At 43.5% G+C, this 18,180-nt stretch overlaps 1 protein-coding gene across 1 annotated transcript in view; it reads right to left on the reverse strand.

The window, feature by feature from the left end:
- LOC119573352 (blastula protease 10-like) overlaps positions 1-17,852 on the reverse strand; it is a gene marked incomplete at its 3' end in the record, with an annotated part of 53,622 nt that extends 35,770 nt beyond the window's left edge. The window contains 2 exon segments of the mRNA XM_037920569.1: positions 17,063-17,198; positions 17,834-17,852. Of these exon segments, the coding sequence (XP_037776497.1) occupies positions 17,063-17,177 (115 nt within the window).
- Positions 17,853-18,180: the final 328 nt, after the last annotated feature.

Genomic DNA, 18,180 nt, shown 5'->3' on the forward strand with positions numbered 1-18,180 from the left:
GATTGCATCATTCATTAGGAGGGGGGATCACTGGGACTTCAGTGCAGGGCTGTATTATCTCCTTAAGTAGGACTTGTGATTTGTTTGTTTGCTTCTTTTTCTTACTATTATTGCTTTGGGTATGGAGGAATGTGGGGCAGGGGCGGTAGGAAGGGAAGGAGGGTTGGTTTGGAGGGGAGGGTGAGAGGAACCCTTTAGGTGTGTGTATTAGACATCATTAGAGGGACATTTATGGATTATGATTAATTGGGAGGGATGATCATTCGTCTGTAACAGGGTCAATTCTCGATCCAGGTACCAGTTTAAACATGGTGAATATTGCGGGGTTGGGGGGGGGGTGGTTATGGAAGAGGTGGTGGTGGTGGTGGTGGTGGTGTGTGTGGAGTGTGTATGTGTGTGTGTGTGTGTGTGTGTGTGTGTGTGTGTGTGTGTGAGCGCATTGTATAGTGTTTATACAATAAAAAATAAAAGCATATATTGTATAACGAGTTTTTATAATCCTTTACACTTATTGTATTCTTATCTCTGGTACAATGAGAGAGGAGCAGAAATTATCGGTCATTAGCAGACCAGTGTGACCTATTTATTATTGATTTTGACAGTTTCAGTCATTAGGAGAGACGGTTTCCCTCGTCTGTAACAGAATCAATTCTCGATCTCGGTACAAGTTTAAACATGGTGAATATTGCGGTGTGGGTGGGGGGGAGCCACGGGTGAGTCATCTGTAGCACCTGCCTACGGGTAATGATTTCGGTTACGGATATTGGTCATCTTTCTGTTATGATGTACTATTTTGAACTGTAAGGTGTGTGTGCTAGTCATCATTAGCTATGGTTTAGTGGTTACCTTGTGATCATTAACCTGCTTTCACTCTCGACAAGGTTGTGTGATTACGCGGTGATCATTGATCTATGTCACCTGCATTGGAGGAGATCCTCGTCTGTAACATCACTGGTTATGAGTAATGATTTTGGATACGGATATTGATTAGTTAATCACTTTCAGTGGTTATCTTTCTGTTATGATGCACCATTTTCAACCGCAAGGTGTGCGCGTTAGCCATCGTTAGCTATGGTCTAGTGGTTGCCTCGTGATCATTAACCTGCTTTCACTCTCGATAAGGTTGTGTGGTTACGCTGTGATCATTAATCTATGTCACCTGTCACCTGCATTGGAGGGGATACTCGTCTGTAGTACATCATTTGTTTCATTATTTCTCTTATGATGCGTCATGTACGAACATTAAATACACATGTGAAAGTAGGTTAATGATTTCCGGGTATTGATTATGTTGTTGTGGACATTGGTTGCGGTTTGCGGTTTGTGGTTTCGTCAAGGTCACTGATTATGTCACGGTCACTGACCTACTTTCATATTCATGTACGTAGGTGAATGTGTTGCGTTCTGTCGTATTACCCACTACTCACTTGGATATGTTTCAAAATATCATTTAGATGTTTCAAAATATAATTTGGATATGTTTCAAAATATAATTTGAATATGTTTCCAAATATCACTTAGATGTTTCAAAATTTCATTTGGGTATGTTTCAAAATATCATTTGGATATGTTTTAAGAGATCAATTGGCCATGTTTCAAAATATCATTTGGATATGTTTTAAAATATTTGGGTATGTTTCAAAATATCATTTGGATATGTTTCGAAATATCAATTGATATGTATCAAAATATCATTTGTATGTTTCAAAATACCAGTTGATATGTTTCAAAATATCATTTGGATATATTTAAAAATATTTTTGGATATGTTTCAAAATACATTTGGATATATTTCAATTGTAAGAATTTTTTTAAATAGGAGGCATGGTGAGCCTGAAATAACTTTTGAATCGAATATATCAATAATTCAGTCTCTGGAATTTTAAGTTTTTATTTCATTTACGGAAATGTATGTAATAACATGCTATATAACACCCAAAATTCCTTTATTTCACTTGCACGATAAGTACAATTTTATGATTTAATGCAAATAAATTTGTTTATGCTTTTGGTCAAACTGGATACAATGGGATGCTTATAACAGCCTGGTTCTTTTCAGTACCATTCACTGCTGTATAAAGGTTCAAGAAAAAAAAAGCCTTCCTCTGTATACTCAATTTAAATATCACTATTTAACCATCAGCACTCAAACACATACCCTGAAGCTTAAAACCCTAACGATAAAACGAAGAAAACGTGATCATGAAGAGAAGCTGTTATTTCTGTTCCACTGATTGTCCTTTTCTCCTCTCCACCCATCCTTCCTTTCCTCTTTCTTCTTCTCCTCTCCCGTTCTTTATCGTCTTCTCCCCTTTCTCTAAACCTCACTATACATCAGCCTGAAGCCCTTGCTGCTCCTCTTGCCGGAGAAGAAGATCCTGATGAGGTTCGAGTCCGAATGACGTTCGGCGGGAGTGCGAAGCCATTGAAGGAGAGGACAGAACCGGGGTGTAGTAAGGTTGGTGGTTGGGTTCACAGCCACGAAGTTCTGAGCGTAGGTCCTAGGCGCATGTGCGTGAAGGTCAGCTGAACGTTCTTGCCTACCGACGCCTGGAAATGAATGGAAGGAAAGGTTTAACAAAGGTTAATTTGTGGTTGTGTGCTCTCAGTGGTTTAGCGGGTTAAGGTTGCTTGTTTGTTTGTGTGTTTGTCAGTTGTAGCCTTTTTGGTGTCCTAGGCCTATTCCTAGCACACTGGAGTAGGTGGCGATCTATAGGACCTACAGTCGAGGCTATACGTCATTCGACAGTCGACACCTTATTATACCATCATTTATTTGTGATTGAAAACAGTAGCAGATCTACAGGATGCATGATGCGGTCTGCCTTCCCATGCTGCAGTCCGCTCTTTCTTCCTTATTTGCCCCTCCCTCAGACCCTTTAGCTCTTAAAAAAAAAAAAAAAAAAAAAAAAAAAAAAAAAAAAAAAAAATATATATATATATATAAATATATTATATATATATATAAATATATATATATATATTAATATATATATATATATATATATATATATATATATATATATGTTCTTCCTTCTTAAGGTAAATAACCTATTCAGAAACCTCTTGGATTACTTAGTAAACGGAGTGTCATGAGACAGAGACAAAATACAAAAAAGGAGAGAAAAATGTTTATTTAGATCTGCACGCTCCTACATGCCACCACATCCCCATAGCAAACTAAAACCCATTACTATTTTCACAATATTTCTAGATTCGCCATGATTGGAATTGATATGGCTTATTGCACTTGATTATCTCACAATCCTCGATTAACCCTTCATCTTACACAGAACATGCATAACCCCCCCACCAAAAAAAAAAAAAAAAAAAAGAAGAAAGAAAAAAAAAAAAAACATACTCCAATCAAAAGGGGGCTTAATCCTTCCAAGTAAAGATAAATAAGTGTCAACACTTACCTGATTTTCCATTCAATCTTTTTCCCCGGGTGCCGTGGGGAACCCTCGGCGCGTGATGACCCCCCCCGGGGCTGGGGGAGAGGACCTGGCGAAGGCCCGTAAAGGGGGGTTTGGACCCGCGCAGGAAATTATTTTGTTTGACATTTCCGGGCATTCGTGATTTTTGCTACGCACTAAATGTAAGATACATACACGCACACACACACACACACAACCCAACACACCACACACCCACACACACACACAACACATATATTATATATATATTTATTATAAAATTAAATTTTGTACATAACACATTTATACACACACCACACCACACAACACACCCCCACAAACACACCCCCAAAATTATTTTTTAATATTATTTTATATATATATATATATAATTTATAATATAAAAAAATATGCCGTTTTCCTGATGTTCTCAAATTCCAGACGGAATTCCTAATTTTTTGTGTCAGGATAAAGGGCCCCGTTACTTTTTGGGCATCCGACCTCCCTTCCCTTGGTCTCTATACATTGATTTTATTACTTAAAAAGTTTCCCAAGATATTTTTATGGGCTCTCCTATTTTCCTATTGTCGAATTTTGTTCCGATGACCTACATAATTTTGTTTTGTTAACAAAGGAGAATAAAATGTACAGCTCCCCTTTTTAAAACATTAGTTTCTCACTAATTTGGCTGGTGTGGGAAAATATCATCAAACTTACTTTGGCAAGGGAGTCCTTGGGTTACTGTGCATAAAACCCCGCCCCATCTCCGACAGCTTTAAACGTAAAATGCGGGGAAATTGTGCACTGGGGATGGGTTCTTATATCGTCTTTTTTCCCCCAAAAGGGCTTTTAAAGGAGAGATCCAGAGGCATAAAGGGGAAAGCCAAACCCTAGGAACTTTCGAGAAAAATCTTTCTGTGTGTTGGGTTTTTCGCACATAAAAGCGTTTTTTTAAAATATCCAAATTAAATCACCCCTCCTGCCTCGCCAAAAGCCCAGGACAGTAAACCCCATTGCTCAAAGTATAGCATTGTCTTGACTCACGTTAGCGGCGGCGTGTAAGGGTTCTGGATCAAAGGGGTGTGCCACCCCGCGCCGAAGAACCCTGTAATAATTTCCTGGGGCGAGCCCCTCCTCCCGGGGGAAAAGGGTTTGGCGTTTGGACGTGGTTCTAAAGGGGCAAGGGTTAACAAATGATGATAGTGAAACGGGTGATTTAGATAAAAATGATGATAATGGTAACTGCTGATGAAATAGGGTAACGGGGTAATATGGTAATGATACTATGATAACAGAGATGATGACGTGCTGATGATAAAAGGAGGTGAAACAGTGAGGGAAATGTCTGATGATGGGAATTTAATTTAACGTGATAATGGGAATTTTATGGTGTAATGATATTACCCAAATAATTAGTTAAAAAAATAATGATGCAGCATAACCCTATAACAACGGTGAAAATACAACTGATAGTGATGTAATGGAAATATAATAATACCGGGAAAATTAATGATAATGCTAATAAGCCCACCATGCTTATTGGAAACATTCCAGCATCAAACAAGAATCATTATCATTTTAAATTTAAGATAAGATATTTTTACAATTAGCCAAGACTACCAAAACTAACCATCACTTAGAGTGTTTTTAGAAAATTTTTTAAAAATAACCAGAATGACTCTGTACGGGTATTTTTTTTATTTTTTAAAACAAAATCCTCCCGACACAAGGCAAAATTATTATTATCTCATTTTATCTTAACTGTTGCTTACTGATACTTTTCAAGGGTAAAAAAATATTATGATTAAAAAATAATATAAAACATGTCATTTAATATAATAAAAATTATTCTATTATTATTTGTATAGTATTTCTTACAACATTTCATTAGTATTGGTGATGGGGGTTTTTATAGTATGATCATTATTAAAAACATTATCGTTTAGTGTCATTTTCAATTATATCAGTATTATCTAAATTTATCCCAGTATTACACATCGCCTATCATCTTATATTGCTTTTTCACCATCATTTCATTATCACATTTTTATTATCATTGCCCGTATCATAGAAAATTGCCCTTTAAAACTTATTGCATTCATCATCATTATCATGCATAATTATCTTCATCATCTCACATATGTCATTATCACTAAAATTTTCCCTTTAAAACTTACTGCCATTTTCATCATTATCTTTTATCGTACCACCATCATTTATCATTTTATTATTATTTTTCATCATTATCATTAAAAACTATCACATATTCATGACCACTTTAAAATTGGGCCCTAAACTTACTTTTAATTCCTAAAAGTACGTATGCTTTTTGGGGGGATAATATTCAGGGAAGTTTGAAAAAATAAAATAAGTCAGTCCTTTTTCGTGTTAGAGTACACTGACCAACCGGGTCGTTTTGGTTGTGGTTTTGTGGTTGTAGTTTTGATGTTGTCGGGGCGTGGTTTGTTGTAGTGGTCTTGAAATTGAAGATGTCTTGTATTTTTTAGTCGTGGTGGTTTTTTCCGAAGGCGCGCAAAAGGGAAATGGAACAAAGGTATGTCGCCCCAAACCGGGTTTGAAATTTGCCCCAACTTTAAAATAAAGAATCTTTTTCCCTCAACAGACTGAACTTTGGGCCAGGCAAATATCCGCCCCACAGAACCTGGAGGAGAGGAGAGGGTAAGAAAGGGGGGGGAGATGGGGGAAGGGGGGGAAAGGGAGGAAATGGGGGAAAAGGGGGAGGGGGGAGGGGGATGAGAGAGAGAAAGAGAGAGAGAGAGGGGAAAAGAGAGGGGAGAGAAGAGAGAGAGGGAGAGAGAGAGAGAGAGAGGTCTTTTTATCCCAATCATCGCAGAATAGAAAAAAATAATTTCCCACCTAACAAACCCCCAAAAAAAACCATCTTGTCTCCCCTGAATATGGTTTCAAAGAACCGCTCTGCTGCCGACCTGCTGTTGCGATGACTGCGCTGCCCCTCCTTGACTGGGGACAGCGCACTTGTGTTCTTGCCTGGACATAGATGAGGGAGCATAGACATAGCAAGGGGCACCTAGGTTTTTTAAACAAGTTAAAAGTTTTTTGGAGTGGACGGGCGAACTTTCCTTTTAAAAAAAATATCTACTCAACAGAAAAATGAGAGTATCTTCAAGGGAAAACCTGCTTCAACAACTAAAAGCGGTGGCCCTCAGGAAGTATGCTGGGCCTCTGCTGGGGAAATTCGTCCTTAATGACTTGCTCCACCTCTTTCCTGAAGCCAACGCATAAGGGATGATGGAACACTCTCCTTTGGTATGACCTGGGCAGGATGCCGCCATGGAAAAGCTAATGACGGGCTCGCAGAAATATCACTTGGGGGAAAAAATGGCAGGCCTTTTTTTGCCCTGAAAAAACCCACTTCTGGTTGTCAGAGGAAAAAACATATATCCAAGTTAACTTAAACGAGAAAAAAAAAAAAAGACCAAAAGAGGAAATGAAGTATTGGGCATCAATTTGCCAAAAAAAAAAAAAAAAAAAAGGTGTATATATATAAAAAAGAAAAAAAAAATAAATATATATTTTTTTAAAATTTAAATGAAAAAAATAAAACCACGTAAAAACTTGGCGAAAGGGCTTCGCGAAACTTGCATCATTAAGAAAAATCAGCGGCTGCTGGAGGGAAAGGGAAAAAGGCACAAATTTCTCTTATCGAGTCTCTTCCCTCGCGTGGGAGAAAAAACATCACTACCTTAAATTTGGGATGAATCAGAAGGGAAGAACTCATGGACAGGACCCAGCAGTATCAAGTGAAACCCCGACAGCCTTTACACGGAAGGTGTAGCTGGCTTGAGCGATGTTCCCATCATCGCCAACCGTCCCGCCTGCACCATTAGACTGCCCTACAGAACATGGAACGAGCGCCCGCCCCCCCCTGGGGGAACCTCGTTTTGCACGGCGCACCACCCAAAATTTTGGAATCTTTCATTTTTCTCGATTGGAACGCTCATTTTTCAAAACTTTCAAAAGCAATCCTGTGTAGCTCAAGACCCAAAAATATTTTGGGTAATATTTGAATATTACGTGGCTAACAGTGAGGTTAACTTTAAAATAAAAGTCTTAAACATGATTCCCCTTTTGTCTCTAAAAAAATTTTTGATAAAATTCTAAATTATAAACCAAATTTTGAGTAAATATTTTTTCAAAAAGTATTGTAATATACTACCACTGCCCTTCCCTTACATTATTTGTCCCCGATTTCCAGGCACGTACCAAAACCGAGTGCTAAGCCGTTTCCCCTTTTTGAAACCGCTTGGTACACTTGGAAAAGCCATGAAGGGGAGTTTTACTTCTTACCCCGGGGGGGTTTCCATTTTTACGAAAACCAATCTTTGCGTGAAAAACCCCGTCTGTATTAAAGCTATCCGTAAAATGTATAATTTCTACACAAGTGAAAGATAAGAGGGGAGAGTTGGGCACAGACTCAATCAATGGCTCTGCTCTATCTTTTCTATAAACTGAGGTTTCATACAAACCAAAGTTTTTTTTTGCTGAAAACTTCAATACGCTATAGAATTAGTCAAAGTTTTTTTGCAATTCTCGAAAAACTAAATAACGTGACACTTGTTCATTTCATTAGTTCAACCCTTTTCCCATACGGCATCTCCCTCAAGAGATAAGCTCATTCTTTGGTATTTCCTTGTCAGTTGATTATTGGATATCAGAGACTAATACAAGGGGTTTCCCAAACCCGGCTTTTCTGGAGCCCAGGGTACATTTCCTATTTCAAAGGGGCATGAGTTATATATGTTGAACCAGCATTCAGATATTTCATCAACATGGTTTTTCAAGTCCCCCATTTTCATTTTTGTTGGGGACTATGGTAAAACAAATGATCAAAACACCTGTCTTGATCTTTTTAGTGAGTTGTTAATTTTCTCCTTTATTGATAAAAAAAGGCTCAAAATCCTTTATTTACTTATTTAGTTATTAGTAGGGCATTTCTTGGGCTTTCACTCATTATCATGACCTGAACTTTAAAAGATTTTCAATTATTCCATAATTCGCTTGGTTTACTTTCTTTTATTTTTCGTAGTAAAAAACCCTTAAGAAACTAAAAATTCCGATTATAATGAAATATTTTGGATTAAAATAGTTTTAAAATTTTTGATCCTTAAGTTGAAGAAAACGTCAACTCCAAATAGGGACAAAAAGCACGCTTAAAAGGGCTGTTCTGGTTTCTATCTTTGAATGGAAAAAGTATAATTAATTTTATATATATATATATTTATATAATATATTTATATAATAGTATTATATATTAGTATATATATATATTTTATTTTTATATTATAATATTTTATATATAATATACACATATATACCCTATGGTAAGAGTAATGAACTGAACTGTATCCCCAAAACTTACCATAAGGGGAACTTAGGTGGTTCCGTTAAACATTTTCTCACTGTGACGATTCATGTTAATTAAAAACATCTAAAATATTTTAAATTTTTTTTAAAATGGTGTCTGATTTAACATGTGTGATTTTACAGTGTTCTTGAATATTTGTTAAAAGCGCATCCAAAAAGTTCAACTTTACTTTCATAAAATAAGTATTCAAGGATTATATTAAAGATAATCTAAAGTCTGAAAATTCAATATAATGACGTGCTGGGCTGGAAATAAAATCGAATAAAAAATTTTTTTGCGAGACAAAACTTAACATGTAAAATCTGTGTGAGACCCAAAGTTAGAATTTATCAGTGCAATACAGATCGAAAGAGAAACCCCCCTTATAAATGATTACGTCTCGCTTGCTCCCTGAAGTTCCTCAGGACACACCAAGTGCATCACTTCCTAAATAACCTTATTCTGACAGGGGTCACTAGGTAAATTTTCCCCACGTGATGGGGTTTTTTCTTACACCCCCTACTGGGTTTTTCTAAAAGCTTGCCCTTGGGGGAGGCCTAGCGCTGGCCCATTTCACTTGGAACCTCGGGGCTTTGGCCCCGATGGATTGCGGCTGTTCAGAAGGGCCCCGTGGAAAAAAATCATGAAGAAAGGATTTTAATCAAAAATATGAGAACACCATGTTGGAACCTCGATGCTGGACCCCGTCTTGTAGAATCTAAAACTTTGGTCTTACAGATCGTGCCTCTCTCGCTCTACACACCCACTATATGTTATATAACACTATTTTTATGCCATTCCAACGCACACACATATAAAACAATTAGAAATGTAAAACCACATGATTTACCTGCGGGGATCGTAAAGCATATTGAGGAATAGTATACGGCCCCATAATTTTTTTTTCGTCATAAGGTTAAAGTTATAAACGCCGATGATATGATTTTTGTGTGAGAATTAGGATTGTTCATCTCGGCTGACCTCGTTGCTCTGCCCCAGCCCAAGGCTGTCCGACCTCGTGAACCGCCCGCCAAACTGCCAGTGAAGGGCATGGAAATCAAGTCTGAGTGAAATAAGTATTTTTTTGGTTTTGAGCTTTAGGTTACTGTGTGGTATAGGAAATTTTGATTAGAGTCAGGTGTGCACATATTTCCGTGCTTAGTTTTACTTTTTTTCTTGTCTACATAAAAAGACCTCTCCCCGCAAAAAAAAAATCTCAACAAAAGTCTTTTATAAAAAAAACTTTTAAACGAAAAAAACAAATTCATTAAAAAAAAAAAATAAAAAATAAACTCAAATAAAATTTACCAATCTCTAAAATCTTAACAAAACTAAAACTCTAAAAACTAAATCATTAAAAACTAACCACAAAAAATTAAAATTTTTAAAACTACAATCATAATAATAAAAAAAAAAAAAATCAAATTAAAAATAAATTCATAAAAAAACCCATAAAATCTTAAACCCTTTTGATCTGCTTTTAGCACAGGAGACTTTTTTTTTTTTTTATACGTTCTCTCTATTTCCCCCCCCTCCCATTCCGCCTCACTCTCTTTTTCCCTCCCCCCCCCCTCTCTCTTTCCCCCCCTCCCTCTTCTTCCCCCCCCTCTCCTTTTTTCCCCTCCCCTCTCCCCCCCTCCCCTACTAACTCCCCGATGCTCAACCACACAGGCACTTGATGATCGTCCTCCGCTGCCGCTGACCATTCCACGTAAGAGTTACGGAGGAAGCGGGGCGTAAAATTTAATCTTTCTCCAGTGCTGGTGTTCGAGACCTCGGTAAAGGGTGGGCAGGTTTGTCGTCCAGTGCTGGATGGCGCTCCGGCGGCTGCCTTTAAACCAGGTCTGGAAGTCTTTAGGATAATTCGCATGTCGTGTGTTTATATATATTTGCTACGCCAGGGGGGTTTTTGTCTCTGTGCAAACATGGTTAACATGAAAAGGATCCTGGGCATTGTTAACATGAAGGGACCGGGGCAAACATGACCAGCTGCTGTGACGGAGGGCAGGAAAGCGGGATACTTGGGGGTGTGCTCCTGTAAGACCTCGTGTGGCCGTTTGACCTGATTTTTTGTGTTGCCCTTTATAACTGTATCTGAGTTGACATCTGGTGTCCCCCCTGTTTGTGCCAAGAAAAGTGTAGGGGTAAATAACTTTGTAAAAAAAGGAAAAGACTCCCTTTTTGTGTTTATTTCGTCCCCTGCCTCTCCGTGGCGTTTTCCTCTCGGGTGTTCGGGAAAAAAACGCTGTGGTCTCTCCCTCTTGGAGCTGTTCATGTTTACGACCCTGTGTATAGCACGCCTCTGCCCAGCCTGCCTTTTGTTGGACAGAGAGAGACGAGGCGGCCGGCGTAACAAAGGTTCAGGAGTGGGATTTGTGATTTTGATCATGAGACCGCCGATTTTTTCATATATCCAAGATGGCGGGAGCCATGATAGAGGAGGCTATGACAGAGGGAAGGGCCAGTGAGGGGGAAGCCGACCTGGACCTGATAACTCCATGCTGGGGGGGTAAGGGGGAAATGGGCCCAAAAGGGCGAAGAGCGGCACAGAGGGCACGCAGCAGGCGCACCATCTCGTCGAGTGTAGGCAAGGAAAAACAAAAGGAAAAAAGTTCGCCAAATTGTTTAGGTCTACAACAATCTTGCTCTGTGAAATGGGAAAATCGCATACACCCAAGGCTGCAACACGTGAAGAGTGAAATTTTGAGGGGTGCAGACCCCTGAAAAGGCGGTTCAGGTCCTGGGGGGGAAAAGGGGGCGTCACAAAGGGAGTAACTTTTCAAGCAAAGGGAAGCAGACGAGGTTCTGGCAAAAATGCCAGAGTGTCAATTTACTGGGGGCTGCCTGGAGTCCTGGCAGGGGAAACCCCCCGGGGCCCCGAGCGTCGTGTCGGGGCCATGGTCGCTGCAGAAGCTGGGACCCATCGGAACCACTCCCTTGGTATAGGTGTCGGCAAACTCGGACCCGGGGGCACCCCGCCCGTTGCCTCCCTCCCCCCTTCCTTCCCCCCCGGGCTGTTAGTTCACGGGCCCCGTTCTCCACCCTGCAGTCCTTCAGCCTCCAGACATTCTGTGAGGCGTAAGCCAGCTGAGTACGACGGGAAGGTGGCCTGGGAGGCATATGTCGCCCCAATTTGAAATGCTGGCATCTGCCCAGGCTGGAGCCAGGAGAGAAGGCCCTGCAGCTGGTAACAGCGCGGTGGAAGTGTTGGGGCATCTGCCGCCATCCCATGCCTCTTACACCAGCGTGGCGGAGGCTTTGAAACGCCGTTTCGGGCACCACCACCAGGCCGAGGTATATCGGGCCCACTTGAAGAAGCGGACTCGTGAGCGTGGCGAGACACTGTCCCAGCTGGCGCAGGATGTGGAGGCGTTGGTAAGGAGGTCGTACCCTGCGGCTGCGGAAGAGATGATTGTGGTCCTGGCCCGCAATTTCTTTGTTGACGCTTTGCAGGACCAGCAGCTGCAAATCTACGTCAAGCAGGCACACCCTGAGGACCTGCAGGTGACGCTGGCGAGGGCCTTGGAGTTCGAGGCCTTCCTGAAGGCAACCAGTGGCCTAGGGCCAGCTGCTCAGCCCCGCCGTGACCTCCGGGGCCGGAAGGCTAAAGCGGAGAGGTAGGGCACAGACGTAGTCAGTGTCAGAGGGAGCGGAGAACACGTCCTCTCAACCGGACGGATTCTGATGCCTTCCAGCAGTGCTGCAAGGACTGTGGCAGGTATGGTCACCATCCGAGTGCATGTCCTAAGGCTAAGGAAGTGGTACAGGCGGAAAACTCTGGAGAAGGGGACCGAAACCCAGTCGTCCTCGGTTCCCGGGGCCCGACTTGGGTAAGCTGCCGTCGAACCAGCACGATGCAGGTGGAGGGCTCAATAGATGGGAAGCCATGCCGCCTGACAGTGGACACTGGGGCTGAGAAGACCCTAGTGCGGCCTGATATGTTGGCCACTATGCAACTTCCAGATGCACCAAAGAGACTGTGTGGTGTCACGGGGCATTGTGTGCAGCTCAAGGGGCCAGTGGAGGCTCGTATTGGCGTGGGCAGCACGGTGCAGCGGCTGCCGGTGTATGTGGCCGATCTGGACGAGCACTGCTTGTTGGGCCTTGACTACCTGACGCAGAGTAAGGTGTGTGTCGACCTTGGACAGAAGCTGGTGAGGGTGCACGGTGAAGATGTGCCCTTGCTTCCAGAGATTGGCTGCGCAGAGGTAGTTACGGCTGAATGACTGCACCTTGCCCCCAGGACAGAGTCTAGAATCTGGTGTCGACTGTCAAGAGTGATGCGTGGAGTAGAGGGCCTCGTGGAGCCCATTCAAAACCTGCAGCTGGCTGATGGCGTAGCTGTTGGGCGGAGCCTTGTTGGACCAGGGGAGGGGTTAGTTATAGTGTTGGTAGCCAACTTCTCCGATAAGGCCCAGAAGGTGCCAGCTGGTGCAAAGCTAGGCACTTGTGAGGAAGTGGAGCATCCAGAAGAGTCGTCGGAGAGCGAGGAGTTGGTTGGTGTGGGGCCGTTGCCCGACTTCCTCAAGGACTTGGCGCACCGGAGCGCCGCTAACCTGACGGAAGCACAGACAGAGAAGATGCGTCACACCCTGTCTCAGTATGCAGATGTGTTTAGCAGGGGTGACTTGGACCTGGGCCGCACAGGATTGGTGAAGCACCGCATTAACACCGGAAGTAGTTTGCCCATCAAGAGCCCCCCCCGACGTATTGCACCAACCAGACGAGCAGAGATGCAGCGCACTGTCAATGAGCTAGCGGCACAGGGGGTGATTGAACAGTCAGACAGTCCATGGTCATCAGCGGTAGTCCTGGTGAAGAAAAAGGACGGCACCCAACGCTTCTGTGTGGACTACCGGGCGCTGAATGACATGACTATCAAGGACTCATACCCATTGCCGAGAATTGATGACACACTCGATGCAATGGTGGGGGCCAGGTGGTTCTCCACACTCGACCTGAAGTCGGGTTTTCACCAGGTGGAGATGGCGGAAGAGGACAAGCCAAAGACTGCCTTTTCCTTCGGGCAAGGCCTGTGGCAATTCAACGTCATGCCCTTTGGTCTATGCAATGCCCCTGGTTGTTTCGAGCGTCTGATGGAGAGGGTATTGGATGGCCTGCAGTGGAAGACGGCGCTTGTCTACATTGATGACGTCATCGTCTTTGGGAGCACCTTCGAGGAGGAGCTGGAGCGTGCTGGAGGAAGTACTACAGCGGTTGAGAAGGCCAACCTCAAACTCAGCCCCAAGAAATGCTCGATTGTTCCAGCATGAGGTGCCATTTCTGGGGCATGTAGTCAGTCAAGATGGTGTGCGCACCGACCCACAGAAGTGGCGGTGGTGGAGAAGTGGCCAGTTCCCACCAATGTGGCGGAAGTCAGGAGCTACCTGGGCCTGTGCACATACTACGCCGCTTTGTACAGGACTTCGCCAGTGTAGCGGCTCCTCTCCACCGACTTACACGAAAGGGGAGTGCTTCCAGTGGGATGAGGCGTGTCAGTCTGCATTTGACAACCTGAAGAAGGCCTGGTGAAGCACCAGTCTTGCCCTATCCGGACCAGAAGCTCCCTTACCTGTTGGACACTGACGCTAGTGCGGAAGGCATCGGGGCAGTTTTGTCACAGATAAAGGACGGGAAGGAGTATGTCATGGCCTACTACAGTGCCAACTTCAGCAGGCCTGAACGCAACTATTGTGTGACAAGGAAAAAGTTGCTGGCGGTGGTGAAGAGTCTCGAGCACTTTCACCCATACCTCTACGTGCCGAGTTCACCATCCGACTGACCATGCTGCCCTACAGTGGTTGAAGTCGCTGAAGGTAGCAGAGGGTCAGCTGGCAAGGTGGTTAGGGTGCCTTGAACAGTACAACTACCACATCGTCCACCGCCCGGGTCGTGTCCATTGCAACGCTGACAGCCTGAGTCGACGCCCGTGTGAGGCTAGTTGCTCACACTGTGTCCAGAAGGACTCTGATACTGTGTGCCTCCGTCTGCAGTGCTGGAATGCGCCACTAAAGGGGATGATGAGTGGCGTAAGGCACAACGTGAGGACTCTGACCTTGCTCCCATTGTCCGGTGGCTTGAGGCTCTCAGTGGACGGCCCAGTTGGGAGGCTGTGGCTGCGGAAAGCCCCACCACAAAGTGTCTGGTGGATCAGTGGGAAACATTATGAGTGGATCAAAGCGGTTTGTTAGTGAAGCGCTGGGTGCAGTTGAGTGAAGTGGGCAGTGACACGTGGGTAGTTGTAGTACCCAGAGCCATGCATGCTGAGTTGCCGAGGGAATTACATGCCGGTGTTACCAGTGGCCACTTGGGCGAGAAAAAGACCCTGAGCCGTCTCCGTCAACGCTTCTACTGGGTGGGCATGAGAAGTGACGTGTCTGAGTGGTGTAGAGCATGTGATGTGTGCAGTGCAAAGAAGGGCCCAGCTAGAAAGAACCGTGCCCCGTTACAGGTGTACTGTGTGGGAGCACCCATGGAACGGGTGGCAATAGACATTGCTGGTCCGCTGCCTCTCACGCCACAAGGAAACCGATATATCTGTGTGGTAATGGACTATTTCTCAAAGTGGCCTGAGGCATATGCACTACCCAACCACGAGGCCGAGACCGTGGCTGGCGTGGTAGTGAATGAATTCATTACCCGTTTTGGTGTGCCTTCTGAACTGCACTCTGACCAAGGCCGTGAGTTTGAGTCACGAGTGTTCCGTGAGTGTTGCGAGCTGTTAGGGGTGCACAAGACATGGACGACACCCCTCCATCCACAGTCCGATGGTATGGTGGAGCGGTTTAACCGTACCCTTGCTCCACAGTTAGCCAAATATTGCAGGGAAAGTCAGGAAGACTGGGACGTCAAGTTGCCCGCCATGCTCATGGCCTACCGGTCTGTTGTGCATGAGGTAACAGGCTTCACACCTGCCCGACTCATGTTTGGCCGTGAGCTCAGGCTACCAGTGGATTTGGCCACAGGGCGGCCACCCGACGTGAACTTGCCAACTGTCACATCCAGCTATGCAGTGGTACTGCAGGAGAACCTGACGGAGGTGCACCGGCCATGCCATGAAGGAGACCTATGACCGGCGCATGAGGGAAGTGAGGTACAACATAGGTGACAGAGTGTGGCTGCATAACCCGCGTCGGAAGCGAGGGCTCTCGCCGAAGCTACAGAGCCCCTGGGAGGGGCCATACACGGTGGTAGCGGCCCTCTCTGATGTCACCTATCGAATTCGCAGAGGGCGAAAACGACCGTCTGTTGTCCACGTGGACCGGCTGTGGCGTTACCATGGGCCAGGAAGCTACTCCTGGGGCCATGGTGAAAAAGAAGATGACGTTAGCCCCAGTAGCGGCGATGAGGACGTGGCAGACGCTGACCGAGATGAGGACGAGCATTTGGACGGTGAGGGCGATGCAACAGACGTCAGTGTGACCATGAGCCAGGTCTTGGGGCAGAAGATACCCCTCTGGTGCCACTGCCAATCTACCGCCGCCCACTCCTCCTCCAGAGCGACCCCAGCGAGAGCGAAGAAAGCCGCGCTGGATGAAAGATTTTTGTGTGTCTGAGAACTGATTTACAATTACGGTTACTTTTGTTTGAAAGAATTTTGTTTGTTCCTGAGGACTAATTTTATTTAAATTTTTTGTAGTTTGTTTCAGGTTTAGATATGTCAGAGCAGACGGGTCATCTGCTTGATAGGGGGGGGATAGTGCTACGCCAGTGGGTCTTTGTCTCTGTGCGAAACATGTGTTAACATGAAAAGGATGACCTGGGCATGTGTTAACATGAAGGGACCTGGGCAAACATGACGCAGCTGGCTGTGAGCGGAGGAGCGGAGGAACAAGCAGGATACGTTGTTGGGTGCTGCTCCTGTGAAGACCTCGTGTGGGCCGTTGTGACCTGATATTTTGTGTTGCCCTGTTATAAGCTGTATCGTGCAGTGTGACATGCTGGTGTCCCCCCTGTATTGTGCCTATAGAAAAGTGTACGGGTAAATAACTTGCTTGGTGCCTCTTGGAGCTGTTCAGTGTTCACGACCCTGTGTATAGCACGCCGTCTGCCTAGCCTGCCTTGTGTTGGTGCAGAGAGAGACGAGCGGCCGGCGTAACAATATATATATATATATATATATATATATATATATATATATATTATATATATCCACACATACACATATATGTATATGCGTGTCTGTTAGCGTTTATATATATATATAAGAAAAAGGCCAACACTCTTTCTTGACAACGGTACACTGTCAAGCAATACCGACCATCCTCAAAGGTATAGGGAATGTGAGGGAAGCCGTTGACATCAGGCCAGAATCTGGTGACGTCGTTGATCGCCTTCCTGTTGAGGATGGCGGCCAGCTGCTCCGGGGTCAGCATCGTGTCCCCCAGTTTCTCGAGCTGGAAAAATAGCACGCTTGAATGCCACTTCTATAAGGGTAAAATTACAGGAATATCCCTTCGTAATCTTATGAAATGTAAGGATGTAAAAACGTATTGAGGTGTTGAGCTTACTTGTGTAATTCTTTATTTTTCAGTGATTCATTTATTTGTTATTTAATCATGTATTTTTAATTTTTTATCATATTCATCTATTTAATCATTATTTGCTTATTATTTATCTTGTTTTGCTTATAATTTTTTCCTCTCGTTTTCCCTATTTTTATTTTTATTTTTAATTAATTTTATTTTTGTTCTGGGCAATGTTTTTATTTTTCAATCATTCATTTATTTACTCTTTATCTTATTCTTTTTTCTCTCTCTCTCCTTTCCCCCCATTTTAAACCTGCTCTTGGCAATATTCTTATAATTTATTAAATTATTATTTCAAGCTTCCTCTTGGCAATGTTTATATGTACTTTTAACCATTTATCTATTCATTATCATTATCCCCCCTTTTTATGCTTCCTCTTAGTAATGTTTATACGCATTTTAATTATCTATTTATTCCTTCTCTTTAATTTATTTTGATATCTCCCCCTCTTGCGCATAACACTGAACACCGCGTTTCGTGTGTTAAGGACAGAGCTACGTACCAATTCCTCCCCCTCCACCTGCTCAGGTTAGCTGCTGCGAGCTGTTCCTCTGTGAGTAAGATGTCATCTCCCTCGTCGCCCTTCAGATAAACAGAGCAAAAAGTTTAACATTGCAAGTTAATTCCGTGCTATAGAGATAGATAGACAGATAGATAGACAGAGATATTAATTATTCATTCATTTGTTTATTCATCCATCTTTCCTTCTCTCGGTTCTCCTGTGACATTGACGTTGAGTACAGAAAGATGCTAGAGAGTGCTACTGTGTGAAAGCTTTAACTTTCTGTGGAATTAATAATGGACACCCTTTTGTTGTAAATTATAATATTCAATTTATTATATGTACCC

This window comes from Penaeus monodon, chromosome 5 (genome assembly GCF_015228065.2).
Source record: "Penaeus monodon isolate SGIC_2016 chromosome 5, NSTDA_Pmon_1, whole genome shotgun sequence".
Lineage (NCBI taxonomy): Eukaryota > Metazoa > Arthropoda > Malacostraca > Decapoda > Penaeidae > Penaeus > Penaeus monodon.